The 26889-nt window shown below is 41.9% G+C and overlaps 1 protein-coding gene across 7 annotated transcripts in view; it reads left to right on the top strand.

The window, feature by feature from the left end:
• Positions 1-26889, top strand: part of ARFGEF3 (ARFGEF family member 3) — a 183966-nt gene that overhangs the window by 151185 nt on the left and 5892 nt on the right. For 6 of the 7 annotated variants that reach the window (XM_027602312.2, XM_027602309.2, XM_027602311.2 and 3 more), the window contains 8 exons: positions 645-789; positions 5102-5230; positions 7393-7569; positions 8885-8999; positions 9772-9874; positions 10103-10234; positions 12388-12509; positions 23593-24811. In XM_027602312.2, coding sequence (XP_027458113.1) covers positions 645-789; positions 5102-5230; positions 7393-7569; positions 8885-8999; positions 9772-9874; positions 10103-10234; positions 12388-12509; positions 23593-24811 — 2142 coding nt within the window. Of the gene's footprint in view, positions 1-644; positions 790-5101; positions 5231-7392; positions 7570-8884; positions 9000-9771; positions 9875-10102; positions 10235-12387; positions 12510-23592; positions 24812-25067; positions 25196-26889 lie in introns of those variants that run through there. The other variant, XM_027602310.2, reaches the window with a different exon arrangement.

Here is a 26889-nt window from a genome sequence, read left to right as displayed (position 1 = left end):
CAGCTCTTTCCCTAGCACAGCAAGCACAATTCTAAGCCATGAAGATCCTGGGGAGTTTGGCCCACTAATGAGGATTCCTGGGGGACTGGGCTCTTGCAGTGAGGGGAACAAAGAACCCAGGGCAGGCTGTCATGTCTGCTGCTGATACCTTCATCTGTCCCCCTGCTGGCCCACAGATGCCTCCCTTTCCCCACTTACTGTTGGCCTCATTGCCTTGGTGTTGAAGCAAGGGAAGGGGAAGTCAGTCTGGTGCCCCATTTACCTATAGACCCTCTTCTCAGTAATCCCCATAGAATACTTTCCTATAGGCAAAAACTCGACATGTTTTGTGGTTCCCTGGGTCGGTTTACAAAAGGCTATAAAACTCATAGGTAATTGAGATGCTGAAAAAGTATCCCTAGAGCCTTTTTCCTCTACCTTTTTGTTTCCACTAAATGCTGTTTCATCTGCTCCCTGGGATAGATGCCTCTCATGAGCTATACCATATGAATCCAAATCACAAACAACCTCAAAACTTGCATACATTGGGAGCTTTTCTGCTTTTCCCTAACCCCAGTATTGCTGGAATACAATTTTATTCTTCTTTAACTCCCCAAGTGCAGCTTTTCCGATATATAATTGCAATTTGGTATTTCGTTATTTAGTTACTGGCCAAAATCTACAAAATGCCCCTGAAGCCAATATTCCTTAGTGGGCGACTCGCTAGCTTGCCTCGGAGACTTCAGGAGCAGTCGGCGAGCAGTGAGGATGGAATGGAGTCGGTCCTGTCTGATTTTGATGACGACACCGGTGAGTTAAATTGACTGAACTAGGTTATTTGCTATGTTCATATTCCGAGATGCTTAAGCCATGAGTTCAGTAGCTTATAGGTCATAAGACTGATCATCCATTTATGTTGCTACCGTTTTTAATTTTAATAGCACAGGCCTACCTAAAGTTGCCATGGACTGCTTAGGAACATCATTTGATGTCTTGTCTCCAAACCCATCCTTTTTAGATGGATGCCTCCATCCAAGCTCAGTGCAGATCTGCAGACTCCACTAAATATAGTTTCTAACTCTGAATTCTCTATAATTTAGCAAATTGGAATGCGGTTGCATTGGTACTTAAATTGGCTGGTAATTGTCTTTAATACCTTCTAGGAAACACAATCATTATATAATTACTTCCTGCAGGACTATTTAGTTAGAGACTGGGGAAATTAAGCCACTACTGAAGAGAATCTATTTGTGACTGGTGGAACTGAAGGCTCATTAAAAGAATAATTTTATAGAATGTGTTTCAAATTAGTTCCCATGTAATTTCCTGTGGATTGGAGCTCAGTCTAGTAACTTTGGGAAATTTTCAGATGGTTAACTCACGCTCATGCTTGTCTTCTGATTCAGTCGACCCTGCCCTGTTCTAGATCTAGAAGTGGAAATTATATCCTTAAAGGGGACCAAAAACTGGCATAGGTTGATTCAAATCCTTGCAAAAGGAGTTTTGGGGAAGGTTTTTTTTTTTAATTTGCTTTTTTATTCGTTTTTAATTTTTTTATTTTTCTGTTATAAATTCACTTAGAGTAGCAAGAGGATTTACAGTTTTCCATAGGGATTATAAACAGTAAAGCCTCACTAGTTGAGACTAATTTTAAGGAAGAACCATAGGAAAGAATAGCTAATGTAGAGAACAATTAAAGTGGAAATTGGCTAGATGTTGCCTAATAGAGGTTTCATTTAATGATTAGTTAAGAATAATTTTTACTTAGCCTCTTAAACCACCAACCCAGACAACTATAAACAGAAGCTAATGTTGTTTATCTATAATACAGTCTTTAAAACAGTTGTAAATGGTTTGTGCGCGTAGCAGTCAGCAATCCTCTTTCCACTGCGCAAATCATTAATCCATTGTTTTTTTCTAGGCAGCCCATCTTCTTATGGATAAAGTTCAGCCAAGACCTATGTCACGTTGTCCACATTATCATTCATTGAGACCTTTCAATTATAATTGAAATTATAATCTTCATAATTATGTATGAAGCATAGCTCAGAGAAAAGAATGGAAAGCAAAGGCTTCAACTTAGTATTAAAAATTGATACGCTCTTAGATGTTACTCTTCTTGTTTCCAAAAGCAAATAAATTTTTTCCCTATTGAAATTTCAAACATGGATAAACCTAGACAGAATGGTATAATGAACCTTCATGTACCCATCACCCAGCTTTATGTCCACCCGTATTAACTTACGGCCAATCTATTGTGTATATTTACACACACACCCTCACTGTCTCCTCCCTCCACTCACATCCTCTATTTTAAATCAGATCCCAGACATGATAGCATTTCATCCGTAAATGTTTCAGTATGTGTTCTTTAAACGTAACAAACATGACCATAATTCCATTATCACACCTAAAAGTTAACAGTAATTATTGAGTATCGAATATCCATTCAGTGTTAACATTTCCCATTTTCTTATGTCAGTGAATTTTTGGGATTCACATAAGATCTGCACTCTGTGTTTGGCTGATAGGTCTCTGAAGTCCTTTTCAAACTCTAGATTTTCCTCTTCAATTCTTTCTCACTCCTTTGCACTTCATTTATCGAAGAAGTGAGGTCCCGGGGCCCGTGGAGTTTTCCACGTGGACTTTATTGGTTGTACCCCATAGAGTGGTGCATTACATGTGATCCTGGCTTCTGCATTTCCTATAAAAATTAGCTTGTTCACACCTGCTTATATTTTGAGGTTCATGAGGCTTTGTCCCCTAGTTTTATTATATTTGTGGGTTCATGTGGGTTTAGCTTCCTATAAATGGGGATGTTCAAAATTGTGGAAGTAGGTTTTTTAATGGGAATGTTCATTTTTTTTAAGATTTTATTTATTTGTTTGAGAGAACGTGAGCATAGGGAAGGGACAGAGGGAGAGGGAGAAGCAGGCTCCCCGCAGAGCAGGGAGCCCAACGCGGGGCTCCGTCCCAGGACCCCGGGATCATGACCTGAGCCGAAGGCGGACGCTTAACCAGCTGAGCCACCCGGGCTCCCCAGTGATTAATGGGAATACTTAAAAGCTGCCATCTTTTGACAGTTATCTTTCACAGGAAAATGAGAAGTATTAGAATTAAAATGTGGGGTGAGCTATTTTTTTTTTACTCTATTCTAGGCACTTTAGGATGAAGCTAGAGAAGTCGAGTCCTTTCTCTGAGGCACTTATCTGAGTGGCAGGTTCACAGATTTCCAAAGGCAGGGGTGAGCAGGAATGTTGGCTCAGACAGGGCTTCTGTAAATGGCAAAACTAAAATTGTTCAGATCTAATAAAAAGCATCTCATGCTTTTTCCCTTCCCTAGTAATGAGCAACACTAAAAGTGAGTATGTTATTTTATTTTTTTATTTTAATTTTTTATTTTATTTATTTATTTGACAGAGACACAGCAAGAGCAGGAACACAAGCAGGGGGAGTGGGAGAGGGAGAAGCGGGCTTCCCGCCGAGCAGGGAGCCCGATGAGTATGTTATTTTAAAAATGAAACTCTGAAGGGGAGGAGGAGAGAGGTGTGTACCGGGAGGTGTGCCGCCCTGGGCGTGCGATTCTGTCAATGCGCGGGCACCGCTCCCCATCCGTGAGCAGTGCATGAAGTGATTCGCAGGTACCCGGGCAGAGAGAGCGCCAGCAGTGCCAATGGCAAGGTGGCAGGTAAATTCAAAATAGTGTGTAGATTGAAAAAAAAGAGAGAGAGAGAGAGAGAGAGAGAGACATGGACCTTTGAAAAAAATGGGGCACGAAGAAGAGCAAAGAAAACAGACTAGCACACACGAGCAACAAAAGAAAAACTGGATGACTCGGACTTCATCAAAATTATAGACTTTTGTGCATCAAAGGACATTACCAAGAAAGTGAAAGGACAATCGAAAGGAGAACATGTTTGGAAATCCTATTTCTCATAAGGTTTTAATATCCATAATATATAAAGAATCCCTAAAACTCAATAAGACAATTTAAAAATGGGCAAGGGACATGAATAGATATTTCTCAAAAGATCAACAAATAGCCGATGAGCACATGAAAAGATGCTCCACATAATTAGTCATCAGGGAACTGTAAATCAAAACCACAATGCACTGCCACTTCACACCTACTAGGATGGCTCTGGTTAAACAAACAAGTGTTGGCAAGGATGTGGAGAAATTGGAACGCTCACAGGAATATAAAACGGTGCAGCCTCTATAGAAAACAGTTTGGTATTTCTTTAAAAAGCTAAAAAGAACTACTAGATGACTCAGAAATCCCTCTCCTGGGCCTATACCCTAAGGACTTGAGAGACTGAAACAGATACTTACACTCCTATGTTCATTGCAGCCTTATTCACCACAGCCAAAGGTGGAAACAACGCAAGTGCCCATCAACAGATGGATGAACAAACAGAACGTGGTACAACATACAAGGGAATATTACTCATCCGATAACACAGTACAACACGGATGGACCCGGAAAACATTACGCTAAATGATATAGGCCAGACACGGAAACACAAATACTGCATGATTCCACTTATATGAAATATCCAGAATGGGCAACTTCATAAAGACAGAAAGTAGATGAGAGGTTCCCAGGGGATGGAGTGAGGGGAGAATAGAAGGTTACTGGTTGCAGGACTTCTGTTTGAGATGATTTAAAAAAAAATTTGGAATTAGGGAGTGGTGATGGTTGCACAAAACCGTGCATGTAATGAATACCACTGAATTGTATATGTGAAAAGGGTTAAAGTGGCAAATTTGTGTTATATATTTACAATAAAATAATTTTTAAAAAAAAGATATACTAAGATGATACAAAAGGATATTTCATTATTTTGGTATTGTCAGCTCCCAAGAAATCTGACAGTTATTTCAATATAGTAGAATTTACCACATCATCTTCTTGCTGTAGGAGGATGAGAAGAAATTTTGGGGCTTTTTTCCCCTTTGACTTTGTTAGAGCATGTAAATCATCATCTGCCCATGCTTGTAGACACTCAGGGCTACCACACCATATAGCACACTTCTACACTAACAGTGTTCAGTTTGAGCTTATGATGACTCCGTATCGTGTTTGACTGGATTTCACTGAGATCTGCTTCTTGGGTTCCAGGGCTGATAGAAGTCTGGATCATCCTCCTGGAGCAGCTGACAGCAGCTGTGTCCAACTGTCCACGTCAGCACCAACCGCCAACCTTGGATTTACTCTTTGAGCTGTTGAGAGATGTGACCAGAACACCTGGTAAGAATTGCTATGTCTATCTTTTGTGGGGAGTTGTGATACATACAGCTTTTTTCAGGAAGGTATATCCATGTGTCTCCCCGTTTCACAGCTCTAACCCTAGACTTGGTACAGAGTTTCATGCATAGTAGATGCTCAGTAAATACTTGTTGAATGGCAATGATGCAGTGATGGTTAAGATATGTCCTGTTATTGTTGACATGTCTTCCCACCAGTCCATTTACAGATAATGTATGCTATCCAGTTAGTTTGGGTGTGTTGGATCCCTACAATAACCAGGCCAAGGTTATTGGCTTTGTTCCATGATTACAGCCTTCCTCTTTAGCTGGATCTCACATGCTCTTGGCCCCAGGGCTGTCAGTAGGGCTCGCTGAGTCTCCAGTGACATAAACAAACCACTCAAAAGTATATACCATATTAAGACAGCAAGATCTTGAATGTACAAAGGTCATAGATCATTAGACTGAGAAAGGGACATGTAGGGGCGCCTGGGTGGCTCAGTCAGTGGAGCATCCGACTCTTAATTTCAGCTCAGGTCATGATCTCAGGGTGGAGCCTGCTTAAGATTGTCTCTCTCTCTCCCTCTCCCTCTGCCCCTCCCTCTGCTCGTTGCTCGCTCTCTCTTTCTCTCAAAAAAAGAAAAAGACAGGTAATGATCACCTAGTACCTTGATAGTACAGGAAAAGAATGGCCCTGAGGAATTTATTTCTTCTTCTGAATTAATCAAATTTAGCATGTACACTTAACACATGCAAATTTTCCCAAGATCCAAGCAACTATAGAAATTTTAGTTTTCCACAGTCAGAACCACAAATGAACCCACTAGTTAATTCCATAGTAATGAGTTTTGTATTTATCATAAACTGATGAAGACTTGATAATTGATACTGTTTTAAGATCCATTGCAAAGTTTATAGCAGAATTTTTTTCAGAAAAGCCAGCATAGCTACTCCCATATGTCAAAAAGTTATGTCTTTTATCCAAAAATAAGCAGGTATTTTATAGGATTAATTATATGCCTCTCCTTCACTAGTCAGTACCAATTTCTATTTTCACATTGCCATTAAATGTGTGTGAGAGGCACTTAACCTAATTAATTCTACTAGAAATCTATCCTCAAAGGAACTTAATAGTGATGAAGACAAAATGGGTATATAATGAGTGCTGAAATATATTGAATACCAAAAAAAATTATGAACACCCTAAATGGTAAGAGCATATAAATATTCCACAGACGTTAAAATGAGTATTTGTGAATAGTATTTAAAGTATATATACTATGGAGTGCAATCACAACATTATGAAATTTTGTGCACCTGTAAATAAACATGTACATTCAAAAAGACTAGAAGTCAAACGTGAAAAGGTGATTATCTCTGTGGGTAAGGTTTCTTCTTTGTATTCTCATGTTGTTTTCTGTGTTTATTAGAAAAAGGATGCCTACTTTTGTAATCAGAACTTTAAAAATCCATCACTTTCACAAGGAGTTTCATTATAGCATTGTCCATAAAGCAAAAAATTACAACACCTTAAATGTCTATCAGTAAGGGAACAGATAAGTGACTGTTGTGTATACATACAATGGAATTACGGTATGTGGCAGTAAAAATGAGGAATATCTAAATCCGCTGACACAATGATCTCTAACACATGTTAACGTGTTTCTTGAGGTTTCATATAGATATTTGTACGTAAACTTTAGGGGATATTTTCTTATATGTGTATATGCATCTGTATGTTTCCATCTGGGAACTGGAGTTAATCAGATGATACTTTAGCTTTATTAGTAGTAAATGAATTTTTTTATGAATTCATGTATCATTTGCATAACTAAATTCATACAGAAACAAAAAAGAGGGAGATTGAACCCCACGTCCGGCTCTGCGCTCAGCGGGGAGTCTGCTTGAGATTCTCTCCTCCCTCTGCTCCTCCCCCAACTCACGTGCTCTCTAAAAAAGATCTTAAAAAAAAAAAAAAGAAAAAGAAAAATGCCACTGAAGACCATGTATTCCCCAATCAGTAGTAAATTCTCAGCCAGGGCGGGGCAGGGCGGGGGCCCTCCTGTGAAAGAGCTGGGCCATGCCAAGCCATGATGGTAACTTCTGTTTCCCTACAGGAGAGCTGCTGTGATCACAGTTCTGATGCTGACTTTTCTTTTTCAGGACCAGGATTTGGTATCTATGCGGTTGTTCACCTCCTCCTCCCTGTGATGTCCGTTTGGCTCCGCCGTAGCCACAAAGACCATTCATACTGGGATGCGGCTTCTGCTAATTTCAAGCATGCCATTGGCCTGTCTTGTGAGCTGGTAGTGGAGCACATTCAAAGCTTTATACACTCAGGTACCAATGCTCCCACAGCAGTCCTTGCTGAGTATTTTTTTCATGGGAAGCATCACTGTCTAAAAGTGCTTATAAATACCAGTGTGTGATTTTTGTCCGGAAATTAGTAAAAGAGAATTATGTGGTCAATGCCAACCTTCTCCTGGATTATCAAAATGCAAATTGATACTTAAAATACATATGTGACTAAAAATATAATGCCATCTAGTAGATCTATGCATGAGAAGAGGGGAGGCAAGTTCAAGTATATAATCAATTAAAGAATTAGCCCTGTAGTCTGGAAGTGAGAGGGGGGTGTATCCTGCTGCTTCCTCTGAGAGGCTAAATGGAGGAGATAAGATTTTAGCAAAGGCTTCAATTATAGGCAAGAAGTTGCTTAAGAGGTTGGGGTGAAGTGTCTTAACATCTGTGGCATTTTGAAAAAGATCTGAAAGTATGTGGTGGATAGTATCCTGAAGTCAGAAAAAAAGAAATCACTGTTAACCTTAGATGTTATAATTCTATATGCCTTTGGCTTTTTTTTTATAAGGAGGTAAGGGACTCCCTTGTTGGAGAGGTTAGAAAAACTCGTGAGATGTTCACCCCGAGGGAGATTCAAAAAGCAAAGAAATGGGTAGCTCTACTAAATTTAATAAGGACAACTTGCCTCCACAAAAAAAGAACATTAATTGAGAAGGAAAACAAGTGGGTGTTTCTACATGTAAGCAATTATTGTCCTTAGGGATAGATGTTCTCAACTGGATCATTGCTTTGCACAGCACAATACCATTGAGGATTCCACTGAAAATTGGATCTGTGTCATCACAAGGACTTCAAGGAAAAGAATACACAAGTATTCCTTGAATTGGGAAAATAGAACGTTATTTGGGGAAGTCTCATTTTCTTTGGGGATGGTGTACAGACTGAAGCCAGACTGAGAAGTTCAAGATAATGAGAGAGGATTTGTTTGCCAAGAGCATTTAATTAGTCTATCAGGCATAAGGAAAGTATAATTTCATTTTTCTCTTTTCTTTTTAAGAAGTTAAATTTTTTTTTCCTAGCTACTATTGAGGCTGTATGTGTTCTAGTCTGTGTAAGTAGATGAATTATATGCATAACATCGAGAAATGTACATCAACACATCAAAGTAAACCACATATTTCATCATGAAATGATTAATACAGGCTGAAATCAAGTTTAAGAAAATTACTTTTTCCACCCAGATATTTATATGTCTTTTTATCACTCAGACTTTCTCCTTTTGCTATAGATGCCATTTCAACCCCCTCCTTTACAACAGAGTTGAGTGACATCTTGGTTTTACTTTTCCATGTAGACATCAGGTATGAGAGCATGATCAACACAATGCTGAAGGACCTGTTTGAGTTACTGGTAGCGTGTGTGGCCAAGCCCACAGAAACCATCTCCAGAGTGGGCTGCTCCTGTATTAGGTAAGGAAAAAAATTCCCTAGCTCTCCACAGGATTTTTTTATTATGAAATCTAAGGCAATTAAGTTCTTTTATTGTAGCAGTCCACTTTTTGGATCACTTTCTAGAAGTAAAAATATCTGTATGTATATGCCAATAATTCCTCATTTCAGTCTTTAATCAACAAGTATTTATTGTGTAAGGCATTATAGGAGAGGTCCTCGGCTGCATGGAAAGTCAGCCAAGGTCCCTGCCCTCAAGAGGCTAATAGCCTTTTCTAAAGGACATAACAGAGAGAGAGAGACGCATAGAAAATAACAGGAAGGAGTTACTATACATGCCAAAGAGGGCAGGAGAGCAGATGGTCAGGAAGATCTTTTTCTATTAATGACACTTGGCCAGATCCCCCGAGGTGGGCAAGATTTTGCTAGGTGGGGACTTGCAAGCAAAACATCACAGACCTAATTATGGAGATCAGAGTCACAAGTAACAAGAGGGTTTTGGTTATTTTGGTTATTTGTCTAGGAGTAGTAGAAAATGGGGCTAGAATGGAAAATCTTGCATTCGAGCCTCAGTTGAAACATTGCCGTATTTGTCATGGGGACCCATTGATGTTTTTGTAGTGAAATGCCTTAGGAAATAGTGTTGGGACAATGGAACACCAGTTGGTTTGAAGACAAGAGTAGTAAGAGGCAGCAAGGCTTGTGTGGAAGCTTTGGAATAAATCTGTGCATGCTTCTGTAAGGGCAACAACACGTACAGATTCAAGACTCCTTTCCTTGTCTCTTGGAGCAGGTACGTCCTCGTCACCGCGGGCCCCGTGTTCACTGAAGAAATGTGGAGGCTTGCCTGCTGTGCCCTGCAGGACGCCTTCTCCGCCACCCTCAAGCCCGTGAAGGTAAATTGCTTGCAGAAAGAGCCAGAGCAGGTTCCCATCTTCATGCCTGTCAAGTGGGGTATCTGGATACTGCCTTCCTCCTCTTAGCAGGCAGTCTCCCTTGAACTCCTACAGAGGGGGGAGAAAGAAGCTGTCAGATCAGTGCTTTTGGCCCAGACACAGGGATGATGGCAGCTCCAGGACGGGGCCCGGAGGCACCCAGGGAACCTCTGCTGTGTTTCTCCCCAGGATCTGCTGGGCTGCTTCCACAGCGGCACCGAGAGCTTCAGTGGGGAAGGCTGCCAGGTGAGGGTGGCGGCCCCCTCCTCCTCCCCCAGTGCCGAGGCCGAGTACTGGCGCATTCAAGCCATGGCTCAGCAGGTAAGGACTGGGGACTTCTAGAAGATTCTTCCTGTCAGTCTTGTATCACCAGACTGCCTTTCATTCCCTTAGGGAGATACCCCTCCTGGCTCTGACATCTTATCAGTACTGTTCTTGATGAGGAATGACTAACCCAGTCAACAGCATTATAATCCTCTCCACCATCTCTTTCTCAGTGCGTCCTCCAGCACCCAGATCAGTTAAAGTCCTTTCTCTGCCTGGCCACTACACTTCACACACCACCTGACTTGCTTGGACTCCTTATATTATCCGTATTTGCTTGAATATTGATGTTACTTACAGTCTACGAATGCCTAAGGATGGAAAACCTCTTTGGGTTTTTTTCTTGTATCTCCCATACAGAGCTTAACATTTATAAGCTGCTTAATTTCAGTGGAATGTAACTCATAAGTAAAATTAAAATATACGTACCCATGCAGGGATCACCATGTACCAATGACTTTTTTTTCTTCTGGCAGATGTCAGAAGTCAGAAAAGTTGGTTGTAATCTCCTGAGTAGCAGAGAACATATTCTTACCTTGGTGTTCCTAGAGCAAGGCATATGGAAGACACTTAGTAAATGTCTGTTGAGTCAGAGAGTTACTAAATCACAAAAGGCCTTCCAGCATTAGCACTAGCTACAGACATGCCCCCAAATACTTAAGTGACATGTCAATCTGTCTCTAAGACTGCATGGGGCTTCCAGCAGCAGGATTAAGCACTATCCCTAAATTTACACATATTCATAATCGTGAGTGGTTGTTGAGAATTCAGTCTATTATGTATTGGCAACAGACATATTTGAAGTATGTCTTCATATGCAGAAGATATTTTGCAAATGTGTGTGGTATGTTTAAAACATGAAGCAATTTTTATAAATGTATATGCAGTGTTGGACTGAATTATTGGATAAGTATTCTAATTCTTTAGAAAAATAAAGTGAATTGGGGATTATATTCAAAGGCGCCCTTTCTCTAGAAGATCTGTTTAAGTCCTTAATAAAAATCTCTCCTTAGTACATAAATAATCCAGGATATCCTGATTATCAGTTGAGAAGTTTCCTGGCTAGGTCCAGTTTCTAAAGGACTTTCCCTAACACCCCTCACATAGTGGATCAAGAACCTTCCACCTTCAGCTTCTCCCATCATCTACTGTCCACATTCATGACACCCCAGGACATGATGGCTCTTCTGTTCAGAAGGGAGACAGCACATACCACGGACGCATCCATGGCCAGTCCGCAGAGGTTGGAAGGGAAGGAATGTCATAAAGCTGCAGTGAAGACCCACTTCCATCCACACGGCTGTGGGGGACAGCTGTAGCAGAAGGGCACCAGAACAAGAGGTGGTCCTCTGACAGGATAGCTTCCCTAATGGGAATCCATTACACTGCTAAAGATTTTCAGCATGAGCTTACAGTGGGCTTCCAAACTCATCCCACCGCACAGCAAGAACATGGAAACTTCTTCTGAAACAATAGATCATTAATAGAGAAGAAAGGCAGAGGCCATTGAGTGAAGATTTTACTTTGTAGTATTTTCTCTTCCTCAGTCCCCAACCTTTCTCTTCTATCCACCTTTCAGATAACCCAGATAATTTGATAATTCTTACAAAATTTGGAAAGAAAACATTCTAAGCAGACTTCTATTTTCAAAGGGAAGAATCAAGAAGTGTTTACTGTTTTCTTAGTCACTTCTCCCACAGTCCCGTAGAGTAGCATGGCCACATCTGTAGTCCCAACAGGAGGTCCTAATTAATTTCTTATTCCTGTGTTGGATGGAATATAATACCACAGAGATGTCAAAACCAGAGATTTTTTACAAACACAACCCCTCTTTATTTACTCTCAATATTAAATATCAGTGCTTGCTAGTTCGAGTGTAATGAGTTATCACGTGATAAAATTAGTCATGTTATTAGTATTAGTGTCAGCTGCTAACTTCTGAATATTTATTCTTCTGTTGTAATGCTATGCGTATGTAATACACACATATTAACTCTCTCAACAAACACACCAGGTAAGAAACCATTATCAACCTCACTTCATAGGTGAGGAAATGAGTAGGAAGAGTAAGCAACTTACCCAAGGCCACTCAGCTAATCCCTGGTGGAGTCAGGTTGAGGATGATGGAGCTCTGAACTATACCTTTGCAGGTGTTTATGTTGGACACCCAGTGCTCACCAAAGACTCCAAACAACTTCGATCATGCTCAGTCCTGTCAGCTCATTATTGAGCTGCCTCCTGATGAGAAGCCAAATGGACACACTAAGAAAAGGTAAGCAGCTCATAAGCTTAAACATGTGGGCAACTTAGAACAAGGGAAGTCCATTTATTTTCAGTTGTGGCTCCTTGTAATCCAAGCTTTGGCTAAGAATACTGAAAACATTTATAGAGTCATTTAGCAAAGGTTTTTACAGAAAATTGTTCACTTTTTAAGCAGAGCTTCCACGTTTCACATGTACGAGTTTGCCATAACAGAGTACTATCCACTGGGTGGCTCAAACAACAGAAATGTATTTGCTCACAGTTCTGGAGCCTAGAAGTCCAAGATCCAGGGGGCAGCAGGGTTGGTTTCTTCTGAGGCCTCTGTCCTTGGCCTCTGGATGGATGCTTTCTCCCTGTGTCTTCACATGGTCTTTCTTCTGTACATGTCTGTGTCCTAATCTCTCCTTATAAGGACACCAGTGACAGTGGATCAGGGCCCCACCCTATTTTTCAAGACCTTATCTCCAGATACACGGTCACGCTGTGGTACCGTGGGTTCGGACTCCCACATATGAATCTGGAGGGGGACACAACTGAGTGTGTCTATAGTATTATCCATAGCATGCTTTTTTAAAAAAAAATTTGTAGTGTGAGGCTTGATTCATGTTGTTTTGGGGGAGAAATACATCAACTTCTCCTGAGCAGTCCAGCTGTCAGGAGACAAAAAGATCTGTGCCCTGCCACATGAATCTTGCCCTTTTTAGATTTATTTATTTATTATTTTAGAGAGAGTAGGGGGGAGAGGCAGAGGGAGAGAGACAGAACCTGAAGGAGACTCCCCACTGAATGCGGAGCCCAATGCAGCCTGATCCCCGACTCTGAGATCATGACCTGAGCCGAAATCAAGAGTCGACGCTTAACTGACTAAGCCACCCAGGTGCCCCTAATCTTGCCCTTTTTAAATACGACCATTTTGCCTAAAAAAACGATTGTTCCTAGACTTGACGATAATCGCCATGACTGACATTTCCCATTTTTAAAATTCCAGCACACAAATAGTAATGTTGATAAGTATTTGAGCACTATACATGAGATACAGTGGCTAGATATCTCCCCTCCCATTTTATCCATGGGGAAACATTCAGGGAGGCTAGGCCATCTATCCAGAGACACACAAACACAAAGGCATGGAGCCACTTGGCATTCTTGGATTTGACTCATTACAGAACAATTCTTAACTTAGCACAGGATGTAGCACAAGATGGGTTAGACCTAAGGAAGGATCATGTATATACCGTCAGGCGCATCCTCAAAGGTCCATGCTGAAGTCACCCATGGAAAAAAAGACCTAAATCAAATTGATTATAATATTAATAAAGAGAAACCTGGGGGGGGGGGGGGCGGAGCAAGGTGGCGGAGGAGTAGGAGACCTAGATTTCGTCTGGTCTCAGGAATTCAGCTGAATAGGGATCAAACCATTCTGAACACCTACGAACTCAACAGGAGATCGAAGAGGAGAGTAGCAACAACTCTCTGAACAGAGAAGCGACCACTTACTGGAAGGTAGGACGTGCGGAGAAGTGAATCCGAGGTGATATTCGGGAGGATAGACGGCGGGGGAGGGGGCCTCCATCAGCCGCTTCTGGCAAGTGATAGAGCCGCGGGGCACAAAATCCGACCTTTTAGAAGTCGGCTCCGCTGAGGGACGTCGCTGCAGTGGCTAAGCGGGGGGTGGAATCCTCCCAGGACAGTGTGGTCTCAGGACCCTTGGGGTCACAGAAAGACCGGGGGTGCCTGAGTGCAGCAGAGCTCCCAGGTATCGGAGTGGGGAAGCCGGCTGCAGAGACGGAGCCGAGGCGCGGGCTCTCAGCTCAGGGTTGCCATAAACTGTGATCCGCGGCCCAGTCGGGCCACTGCTCCTCCAGCAGGGACCCAACAAGCGGCAGAGCCGGGGAGACTCCCCTTCCTCCCCGGGGAGGAGCGGCACGGGAACACACCGCAGGGATCTGCTGGGTTTGGAGATTCCACACGGGGTCGGGTGCCAGAGATACAACCGCTCGGTCACAGGCCGGGTGAGCACAGACTGTGGCCGGAGACCAGGGAGACAGGAGTGACTGCTTTTCTCTGGGGGCGCACTGAGGAGCGGGGCCCCGAGTTCTCAGCTCCGACGGGTGGAGATTGGGAGGCCACCATTTCCGCCGTGGTCCTCCAAAGCTGTACCAAGAGCTTGCAGGGAACAAAAGCTCCTGAGAGCAAACCCGAGCAGCTTGCTTAGCCCAGACCGACAAGGGCGGGACAATTCAGCATCCGGCAAAGACATTTGGAAACATGGCAACAGGCCCCTCCCCCAGAAGATCAGCACGAACAGCCAGCAAGCCAAGACCAAGTTTACCAATCAAGGAGAACGGGAGAACTCCAGCGCTAGGGGAATACTGCACATAGAATTCATGGCTTTTTTTTTTACCATGATTCATTAGTTCATCAAAGTTAATTTTTTTAACTGTTTTTTTAAAATTTTTCTTTTTCCCTTTTTCAACCATCTTGTCAATCCCTTTTTTAAAAAAAACACTTTTTATTTTTCATTTTTAGAGTCATATTTTATCCCTTCATAGTAATTACCCTTATTTTTGGCATATGTATATAAGTTGTTCTCTCTTTAAAATTTTGAGATACAGTTTCTTCTAACAGAGCAAAATATACCCTAAATCACTAGTGTATGGCTTTGTTCTAGTCTCCTGCCTGATCACATTCTCTCCCTTTTTTCTTTTTTTTTAATCTTCTTCTTTCTTTTTCCAAACATCTTATCAATTCCTTTTATAAAATCTTTTATAATTTTCATCTTTACAGTCATCTTCCATCCCTTCATTGTATCAACCCTTATTTTGTACATATATGTCTTTCTTCCTTTAAAATTTTAGGAGGCACTTTTTTCTAACATACGCCCAAAATCTAGTGTGTGGCACTGATCTATGCACTAGCCTGATCATATTTGATCATATTCTGCTTTTTTTGTATTGTTGTTTTTGTTTTTATCTTTTTTTTTCTTTTTTTCTTTCTTTCCCTTTCTTTTCCCCTGGTTTCAGGTCTTTTCTGATTTGTATACAGTATATTTGCTGGGGACATTGTTAACCTGTTAGCATTTTGTTCTCTCATTCATCTATTCTCTGGACAAAATGACAAGATGAAAAAAATCACCTCAGCAAAAAGAACAAGAGGTAGTACCATCAGCCAGGGACCTACTCAATACGGACATTAGTATGATGTCGGACCTAGAGTTCAGAATCATGACTTTAAAGATACTAGCTGGGCTTGAAAAAAGCGTGGAAGTTATTAGAGAAACCCTTTCTGGAGAAATAAAAGAACTAAAATCTAACCAAGTCGAAATCAAAAAGGCTATTGATGAGGTGCAATCAAAAATGGGGGCACTAACTGCTAGGATAAATGAGGCAGAAGAGAGGATCAGCGATATAGAAGACCAAATGATGGAAAATAAAGAGGCTGAGAAAAAGAGAGAGAAACAACTACAGGATCACGAGGGCAGAATTCGAGAGATAAGCGATACGATAAGACGAAACAACATTAGAATAATTGGGATCCCAGAAGAAGAAGAAAGAGAGAGAGGGGCAGAAGGTATATTGGAGCAAATAATAGCAGAGAACTTCCCTAATGTGAGGAAGGAAACAGGCATCAAAATCCAGGAGGCACAGAGAACCCCTCTCAAAATCAGTAAAAATAGGTCAACACCCCAACATCTAATAGTAAAACTTACAAGTCTCAGAGACAAAGAGAAAATCCTGAAAGCAGCTCGGGAGAAGAGATATGTAACCTACAATGGTAGAAATATTAGATTGGCAACAGACCTATCCACAGAGACCTGGCAGGCCAGAAAGGACTGGCAAGATATCTTCAGAGCACTAAACGAGAAAAATATGCAGCCAAGAATACTATATCCAGCTCAGCTGTCGTTGAAAATAGAAGGAGAGATAAAAAGCTTCCAGGACAAACAAAAACTGAAGGAATTTGCAAACACGAAACCAGCCCTCCAAGAAATATTGAAAGGGGTCCTCTAAGCAAAGAGAGAGCCTAAAAGCAGCATAGATCAGAAAGGAACACAGACAATATACAGTAACAGTCACCTTACAGGCCATACAATGGCACTAAATTCATACCTTTCAATAGTTACCCTGAATGTAAATGGGCTAAATGCCCCAATCAAAAGACACAGGCTATCAGATTGGATTAAAAAACAAGACCCATCAATATACTGTCTGCAAGAGACTCATTTTAGACCCAAAGACACCCCCAGATTGAAAGTGAGGGGGTGGAAAACCATTTACCATGCTAATGGACACCAAAAGAAAGCTGGGGTGGCAATCCTTATATCAGACAAATTAGATTTTAAAACAAAGACTGTAATAAGAGATGAGGAAGGACACTATATCCTACTTAAAGGGTCTATCCAACAAGAAGATCTAACAATTGTAAATATCTATGCCCCTAACATGGGAGCAGCCAATTATATAAGGCAATTAATAACAATATCAAAGAAACAAATTGACAATACAATAATAGTGGGGGACTTTAACACCCCCCCCTCACTGAAATGGACAGATCATGTAAGCAAAAGATCAACAAGGAAGTAAAGACTTTAAATGACACACTGGACCAAATGGACTTCACAGACATATTCAGAACATTCCATCCCAAAGCAACGGAATACACATTCTTCTCTAGTGCCCATGGAACATTCTCCAGAATTGATCACATCCTAGGTCACAAATCAGGTCTCAACCGGTACCAAAAGACTGGGATTATTCCCTGCATATTTTCAGACCACAATGCTTTGAAACTAGAACTCAATCACAAGAGGAAAGTCGGAAAGAACTCAAATACATGGAGGCCAAAGAGCATCCTACTAAAGAATGAATGGGTCAACCAGGAAATTAAAGAAGAATTAAAAAAATTCATGGAAACCAATGAAAATGAAAACACAACTGTTCAAAATCTTTGGGATGCAGCAAAGGCAGTCCTGAGAGGAAAGTATATAGCAATACAAGCCTTTCTCAAGAAACAAGAAAGGTCTCAAATACACAACCTAACCCTACACCTAAAGGAGCTGGAGAAAGAACAGCAAATAAAGCCTAAACCCAGCAGGAGAAGAGAAATAATAAAGATCAGAGCAGAAATCAATGAACTAGAAACCAAAAGAACAGTAGAACAGATCAACGAAACTAGGAGCTGGTTCTTTGAAAGAATTAACAAGATTGATAAACCCCTGGCCAGACTTATCAAAAAGAAAAGAGAAATGACCCAAATCCACAAAATCATGAATGAAAGAGGAGAGGTCACAACCAACACCAAAGAAATACAATTATAAGAACATATTATGAGCAACTCTATGCCAGCAAATTAGATAACCTGGAAGAAATGGGTGCATTCCTAGAGATGTATCAACTACCAAAATTGAACCAGGAAGAAATAGAAAACCTGAACAGACCTATAGCCACTAAGGAAATTGAAGCAGTGATCAAAAATCTCCCAAGAAACAAAAGCCCAGGGCCAGATGGCTTCCCAGGGGAATTCTATCAGACATTTAAAGAAGAATTAATACCTATTCTCCTGAAACTGTTCCAAAAAATAGAAATGGAAGGAAAACTTCCAAACTCGTTTTATGAGGCCAGCATTACCTTGATCCCAAAACCAAAGACCCCATCAAAAAGGAGAATTACAGACCAATATCCTTGATGAACATGGATGCAAAAATTCTCACCAAAATACTAGCCAATAGGATCCAACAGTACATTAAAAGGATTATTCACCACGACCAAGTGGGATTTATCCCTGGGCTGCAAGGATGGTTCAACATCCGCAAATCAATCAACGTGATACAATACATTAACAAAAGAAAGAACAAGAATCATATGATCCTCTCAATAGATGCAGAAAAAGCATTTGACAAAGTACAGCATCCTTTCTTGATCAAAACTCTTCAGCGTATAGGGATAGAGGGTACATACCTCAATATCATAAAAGCCATCTATGAAAAACCTACAGCCAATATCATTCTCAATGGGGAAAAGCTGAGAGCTTTTCCCCTAAGGTCAGGAACACGGCAGGGATGTCCACTATCACCACTGCTATTCAACATAGTATTAGAAGTCCTAGCCACAGCAATCAGACAACAAAAAGAAATCAAAGGCATCCAAATCGGCAAAGAGGAAGTCAAACTCTCACTCTTTGCAGATGATATGATACTCTATGTGGAAAACCCAAAAGACTCCACCCCAAAACTGCTAGAACTCATACAGGAATTCAGTAAAGTAGCGGATATAAAATCAATGGACAGAAATCAGTGGCATTCCTATACACCAACAACAAGACAGAAGAGAGACAAATCAAGGAGTCAGTCCCATCTACAATTGCACCCAAAACCATAAGATATCTAGGAATAAACTTAACCAAAGAGGCAAAGGATCTGTACTCAGAAAACTATAAAATACTCATGAAAGAAATTGAAGAAGACACAAAGAAATGGAAAAACGTTCCATGCTCATGGATTGGGAGAAACAACATTGTGAAGATGTCAATGCTACCTAGGGCAATCTACACATTCAATGTAATCCCCATCAAAATACCATCCACTTTTTTCAAAGAAATGGAACAAATAATCCTAAAATCTGTATGGAACCAGAAGAGACCCCTAATAGCCAGAGGAATATTGAAAAAGAAAAGCAAAGCTGGCAGCATCACAATTCCGGACTTCCAGCTCTATTACAAAGCTGTCATCATCAAGACAGTATGGTACTGGCACAAAAACAGACACATAGATCAATGGAACAGAATAGAGAGCCCAGAAATGGACCCTCAACTCTATGGTCAACTCATCTGTGACAAAGCAGGAAAGAATGTCCAATGGCAAAAAGACAGTCTCTTCAACAAATGGTGTTGGGAAAATTGGACAGCCACATGCAGAAGAATGAAACTGGACCATTTCCTTACACCACACACAAAAATAGACTCCAAATGGTTGAAAGACCTAAACAGGAGACAGGAGTCCATCAAAATCCTAAAGGAGAACACAGGCAGCAACCTCTTCGACCTCAGCCACAGCAACTTCTTCCTAGAAACATCGCCAAAGGCAAGGGAAGCAAGGGCAAAAATGAACTATTGGGATTTCATCAAGACAAAAAGCTTTTGCACAGCAAAAGGAACAGTCCACAAAACCAAAAGACAACCAACAGAATGGGAGAAAATATTTGCATATGACATATCAGATAAAGGGCTAGTATCCAAAATCTATAAAGAACTTATCAAACTCAGCACCCAAAGAACAAATAATCCAATCAAGAAATGGGCAGAAGACACGAACAGACATTTTTCCAAAGAAGACATCCAAATGGCCAACAGACACATGAAAAAGTGCTCAACATCGCTCGGCATCAGGGAAATCCAAATCAAAACCTCAATGAGATACCACCTCACACCAGTCAGAATGGCTAAAATTAACAAGTCAGGAAATGACAGATGTTGGCGGGGATGCGTAGAAAGGGGAACTCTCCTACACTGTTGGTGGGAATGCAAGTTGGTGCAGCCACTCTGGAAAACAGTATGGAGGTTCTTCAAACAATTGAAAATAGAGCTACCATACGATCCAGCAATTGCCCTACTGGGTATTTACCACAAAGATACAAATGTAGGGATCCGAAGGGGTACGTGCACCCCAATGTTTATAGCAGCAATGTCCACAATAGCCAAACTGTGGAAAGAGCCAAGATGTCCATCGACAGATGAATGGATAAAGAAGAGGTGGTATATATACACAATGGAATATTACGCAGCCATCAAAAGGAATGAGATCTTGCCATTTGCAACGACGTGGATGGAACTGGAGGGTGTTATGCTGAGTGAAATAAGTCAATCAGAGAAAGACATGTATCATATGACCTCACTGATATGAGGAATTCTTAATCTCAGGAAACAAACTGAGGGTTGCTGGAGTGGGGGTTGGGAGGGATGGGGTGGCTGGGTGATAGACATTGGGTAGGGTATGTGCTATGGTGAGCGCTGTGAATTGTGCAAGACTGTTGAATCACAGATCTGTACTTCTGAAACAAATAATGCAACATATGTTAAGAAGAAAGAAAAAGAAGAAGATAGCAGGAGGGGAAGAATGAAGGGGAGTAAGTCAGAGGGAGAGACAAACCATGAGAGACGATGGACTTTGAAAAACAAACTGAGGGTTCTAGAGGGGAGGAGGGTGGGGGGATGGGTCAGCCTGGTGATGGGTATTAAGGAGGGCACGTACTGCATGGAGCACTGGGTGTTATGCACAAACAATGAATCATGGAACACTACATCAAAAACTAATGATGTAATGTATGGTGATTAACATAACAATAAAAAATAAAAATAAATAAATAAAATAAAGAGAAACCTGGGTGTGATTTTAAATCGCCGTGGCATTGATAGCCCAGAGCTTTATACAAACCACTGAGTATGAGAGCTTTAAGATGTAGTACTTGAAATTCTGAATGTTTCTGTCTGAAACTGGCATTAGCCTGTCTTGTTGGGCAATTAACTCTCCAGGAGGAGAGCTTTCCTTTGCACTTGGCCTCAGAAGCATGCACAGTCCCCTTCATAATGGGTGTGCGGAGAAAAAGGTTGAAACACTTGGGTACAACAAATCGAAAAATTATCTGTTGATTTTTGTTTGCTCCAGGTTTTTTTTTTTAATCTCCTATCAGCATAGGTGATTAAGAATTGCACGTCTGTAACCAGTTGTTTCACTTTTTCTGTACCTTTCTGAAATTTTTATCTCACCATTGCTCCCGGTGCTTCCCTTTGTTTTCTTATTGTGCAGCATGTAGCTTGAACCGAAAGCAAAAGGAATTTTCTGCCCTTTTCACATGCACACTTAGCAATTTTATCACCTAAAGCATCAAAGGGACTATCTCGGGTTGATAAAGATACTCCATATTTCACACATGGCCTTGCATCCACCGTCCTTTCAAATGTTTTCTGGGAAAGGACGTTCCAGCTCTCAGGGAAGATGATAGATCATGTCCTGTGGGCTAGGGTGTTTATACCTTCCAAAGGTTGATCAGACTCACCTCTCTGGCTGCGGTTCCTGCTTCAGGAGCCCAGGCTGCCAGGGGCACGGGGTTGAGGTGTTTGAGCCATTTCTCAAGGAGAACATTTCCTCCAGGTGGCAATCTGTTCAGGCACCTGCGCTTAGAACAAATCTGTTCGTGTTACTCCATTTGTCTTAGACACTCACTGAGTACTACTCTCACCAGACATCTTCCCAGGCCCTGGGGACAAAGATGAATAAGATACTGCCCTGGCCCTTGAAGACTTTATAGTTCAGTGGGGCAGACAAGGGTGATGGGCGACAGGATTTCCCTTTAGTTAGCGTCCTATGACTGTAGACATGAAGCGCTAGACCAACTTGGTGGCTTTTAGAGCCCTTGTCTTCAGAAGAATGCATATTCAGGGTTCCTAGTACCTTAAATAACTTATCAGAAGGAGGGGAGAATGGGGAGTTATTGTTCAAGGGGTATTGAATTTGGGATGAAAAGGCTCTAGAAATAGTCGTGACAGTTACCCAAAATTGTGCAGGTACTTAATGCCACTGAATTGTACTTTTAAAAATGGCTCAGATAGCAACTTTGTATCATGTATATTTTACCGCCAAAAAAAAAAATCACTTCAGTGATTTTTTAGAAAGGGTTAGAGTCTGTAAATGACAGATCTGTGCTGAGCCTTCTATGTTCCCTCAGTGTAGGGGGCAAGGTCAGCCTTTAAATGTACAGAAGCAATTGTGTTCTTTTCTGTTAAAAGAGTCATTTTTAAATGCAAGGTCACAGCTAGACATATTAACATAATAGTTGGATCTTTGAAATAAACAATTAATAAGAGTTGTCATACTTTTATAATTACCCTGTTAAGGGAATTAGTTTGCAACATAATGGCATAAGCTATTTTCATGCAGTTCCAAGAGCAGTGAAAGTAAAGTGAAACCATAAACCACAAACCACAAGGGTGAATTAAAATATTCAGTAAAGGTAGTACCTAGAATTGAAACTGTTTTCTTAGTATAAGAATCCAACCAAACAGAAGAGGCCAAATCACCAAGGGGCATTTGTAAGGCTTCCTTATGTAGGCTATGCCCACTTCTCAACCACGAGTCCTGGCCAGGTGTCTATTTACCCCACACACCGCCCCCCATGCCACATAGCTGACCTGAGGGGCATCTCAGTGGATCCAAAAGAGCATTCAAGGCCCACAGAGGAGTCCTGTGACCATGATGGCAGTAAAGGATGCAGAAGAGAATTGTAGGTGTTGAGTGAACACGGCTTTTTCTCTCCTAGGTTTGGTTTAGAAAGCTTGAGTTATCTATTTCTTAATTTTGTGAATGTTTGGCCCTCATCCATCTCACGTGCTGGAAGCCCTGAAGTTTTTACATCTGTGCACCTAAAGCATTAACAGTTAATCCTAGTAAACTGGTTTGGTCCCTAGAAAGATAGACTTCAGTGAGACTGCTCACAACTTTGAGTTTGAGAAAAAAGTCCAAAGGGTAGAGAAGAGAGCCAATTCAGATTCACAGAACTGACCAGACATTGTTACTTTCTGATTTCATAGTTGCAAGTAATAAAATGTCAAATGTTGTATCCCTTTACTGTGTCTGTACTGAAAAGTTTTTATAAAACAGTAATATTACATGGCTCATAGGTTTGAGAAAGTATTGGCAATTCCATTAATCATGATTAAAATGGTGATCATGTAATGCCCCAAGAAGTTGGCCTTTTATTTTTTTTTTAAGGATTTTATTTATCTAATTGAGAGAGACAGAGAGTGCGCTTAAGGCGGGTGGCAGGGGGGAGCGGCAGGCAGAGGGAAAAGCAGACTCCCAGCTGAGCAGGGAGCCCGACGTGGGACTCGATCCCAGGACCCTGAACCAAAGGCAGACACTTGACCGACTGAGCCATCCAGGCACCCCGAAGTTTGCCCTTTTTAAAGGAAAGCATTGAAATAAAGCAGTTTAGTGTATAATTTTGCCTATGTCATTCTATAGTGCGTAACATCGGAATCACTTTAAAGTAACCCACATGGGGCAGAAGGCTACTAATCAATCCCCTTCTTTTCATTTGAAGTGTGTCTTTCAGGGAAATTGTGGTGAGCTTGCTGTCTCATCAGGTGTTACTCCAGAACCTGTATGACATCTTGCTAGAAGAGTTCGTCAAGGGCCCCTCTCCCGGAGAGGAGAAGACGGTGCAAGTCCCGGAGGCCAAGCTGGCCGGCTTCCTCAGGTACATCTCCATGCAGAACTTGGCAGTCATATTTGACCTGCTGCTGGACTCGTACAGGACGGCAAGGGAGTTCGACACGAGCCCTGGGCTGAAGTGCCTGCTGAAGAAGGTGTCTGGCATTGGAGGCGCAGCCAACCTCTACCGCCAGTCGGCCATGAGCTTTAATATTTATTTCCACGCACTGGTCTGTGCCGTCCTCACCAACCAGGAAACCATCACTGCTGAGCAAGTGAAGAAAGTGCTTTTTGAGGACGAGGAGAGAAGCACAGATTCGTCCCAGCAGTGCTCGTCAGAGGACGAAGACATTTTTGAGGAGACGGCCCAGGTGAGCCCCCCGAGGGGCAAGGAGAAGCGGCAGTGGAGGGCCCGGCTGCCCTCCCTGAGCGTGCAGCCCATCAGCAACGCCGACTGGGTGTGGCTGGTCAAGCGGCTGCACAAGCTGTGCATGGAGCTGTGCAACCACTACATCCAGATGCACCTGGACCTGGAGAGCGGCATGGAGGAAGCGCCCGTCTTCAAGAGTGACCCGTTCTTCATCCTTCCCTCCTTCCAGTCGGAGTCATCCACCCCATCAACTGGCGGGTTCTCGGGGAAAGACACCCCTTCTGAGGACGACCGGAGCCAGACCCGGGATCACGCCGGTGAGCCCGGCAGCCTGAGGGGGGGTGGCGGGGACCTGCTGCTGCTGCCCCCAAGCCCCAAGGTGGAGAAGAAGGACCCCGGCCGGAAGAAGGAATGGTGGGAGAACGCGGGCAACAAAATCTACACCATGGCGGCCGACAAAACCATTTCCAAGTTGATGACGGAGTACAAAAAGAGGAAGCAGCAGCATAACCTGCCCACGTTCCCCAAGGAGGTCAAAGTGGAGAAGAAGGGCGAGCCACTGGGTCCGAGGGGCCAGGACTCCCCGCTGCTTCAGCGTCCCCAGCACTTGATAGACCAGGGGCAGATGCGCCATTCGTTCAGCGCGGGCCCTGAGCTGCTGCGCCAGAAGAGGCCCCGCTCTGGCTCCACTGGGAGCTCCCTGAGTGTGTCCGTGAGGGATGCCGAAGCACAGATCCAGGTGGGTTCCCACCAGCCCGGGGGGAGCTGGGAAGCACACCTGGCAGTGGGGGGGGGGCTTCCGGGGACAGAGGTGTCCCCCTTAGGGAACACTCACACATTCTACAAGTTGATAGACACCAGTAGGAGACAGAACCCAGTTCCCCTCCAAAGTCAGAGGGTCACCTGAGCCTAATACATAGCATCTGCCTGGGTCAATATATCCCGTGTGAAACTGACATTTTACTCTTACATAACTTCAGGAATTATTTTTACAGGTTATAAGAGATACTGAGAGCTCGGAACTCATCGAATAAATGAAGCTGAAGCTTCTAAAGTGGATGTGCTTTCACTGGCATTGAGTCCTGAGTTTATCATTGGAAGATACACTGAAGAAATGTGTAAAGGAAAAAAAAAAGCAAAGTGCCTATTATTATATGGTTATACCAATGACTATCAGTGTTTTCATCTCGAGTTTTTCTAACCCATTAGGAGCACATAACAATTTTCATCATTAGAGGGCTTTGAGTGCTCCTGTTCCCTCATATGTTTAAAATGAATAATTCCATGGTACATCAAAAACTCAGCTTGAGAAGAAAACTGTGTTGGTACTGTTTGTTCAGTTTAAAAATAGATGAGATGGTAAAAGAGAAATTGAGGGATCTAGAGTCATAGGGAGCCCTTTAAAAATAATCCAGGGGTTTAAATTGTGGGCCTAGGATCTTAGATCCTAGGATTCTGTGAACCTACACAAGAACATATTCTCAGAATAAACATAAATTTGGACTTAACATGAATCTTGCAAGATGCCTTATTTTCCTCTAAAATACTGGAACATAGAACCAAACTTCAAAATCCACAGAAGTCAGACTAGATTTGCAAAAGTCCAGTAAAAGGGAGATGTATGGTCATTCTGTAATAGATGACCTTCTTGATAAATGTCTTAATTTTTTTCATGTTTTGGAGATTTGCTTACGATTTTAAAAGTTATCCTGAGTGAAGGTAGTCCTATTCCAGTTTGCTAGGCATTATAGAGACTGATAATTAAAAATGTCCTATGTCCTATGGAAATTTCATTATGAGAAGGCAGGAGAGTTTTTAAAAATCTGAGGAATAAGTAAGATTTTTGTGCAGGCATACCTTGGAGATATTGCGGGTTTGGCTCCAGACCACTGCAATAAAGCAAATATCAAAGCAAGTCAAATGAATTTTTTGGTTTCCCAGTGCATGTAAAAGTTATATTTACACTATAGTCTATGAAGTGTGCAATAGCATATCTAGAAATATATATACATACCTTAATTTTAAAAATACTTTATTGCTAAAAAATGCTAACCATCCTCTGAAGTTTTCAGCGAGTCAGTCTTTCTGCCAGTGGAGGGTCTTGCCTCACTGTTGATGGTTGCTGACTGATCAGGGTGGTGGTTGCTGAAGGCTGGAACAGCTGTGGCAATTTCTTAAAATAAGGCAACAATAAAGTTTGCTGTGTTGACTCACGAATGATTTCTCTGTAGCACGCAATGAGATTTGGTAACGTTTACCCTCAGAACTTCTTTCAAAATGGGAATCAGTCCTCTCAAACCCTGCCACTGCTTTATCATCTAAGTTTATATAATATTCTAAATCCTTAGTTGTCACTTCAACAATCTTCATGGTATCTTCACCAGGAGTAGATTCCATCTCAGGAAACCACTTTCTTTACTCATGCATAAGCAGCAGCTCCTCATGTGTTCAAGTTTGATCAGGAGATCGCAGCAATTCAGTCCCATCTTCAGGCTCCACTGCTAATTCTAGTTCTCCTAGAACTAGCTTCTTCCAAACTCCTGTTCATGTTGACGTTTTGATCTCTTCCCATGAATCACAAATGTTCTTTTTTTTATTATTATGTTAGTCACCACACAGTATCTCATTAGTTTTTGATGCAGTCATCCACGATTCATTGTTTTTGTATAACACTCAGTGCTCCATGCAGTACGTCCCTCCTTAATACCCATCACCGGGCTAACACATCCCCCCTCCCTGCTCCCCTCTAAAACCCTGTTTGTTTCTCAGAGTCCATAGTCTCTCATGGTACGTCTCCCCCTCTGATGTCCCCCCCTT

This window comes from Zalophus californianus, chromosome 7, assembly GCF_009762305.2.
Source record: "Zalophus californianus isolate mZalCal1 chromosome 7, mZalCal1.pri.v2, whole genome shotgun sequence".
In the NCBI taxonomy this organism is placed as follows: domain Eukaryota; kingdom Metazoa; phylum Chordata; class Mammalia; order Carnivora; family Otariidae; genus Zalophus; species Zalophus californianus.
This window is presented reverse-complemented; position numbering and strand designations above follow the sequence as displayed.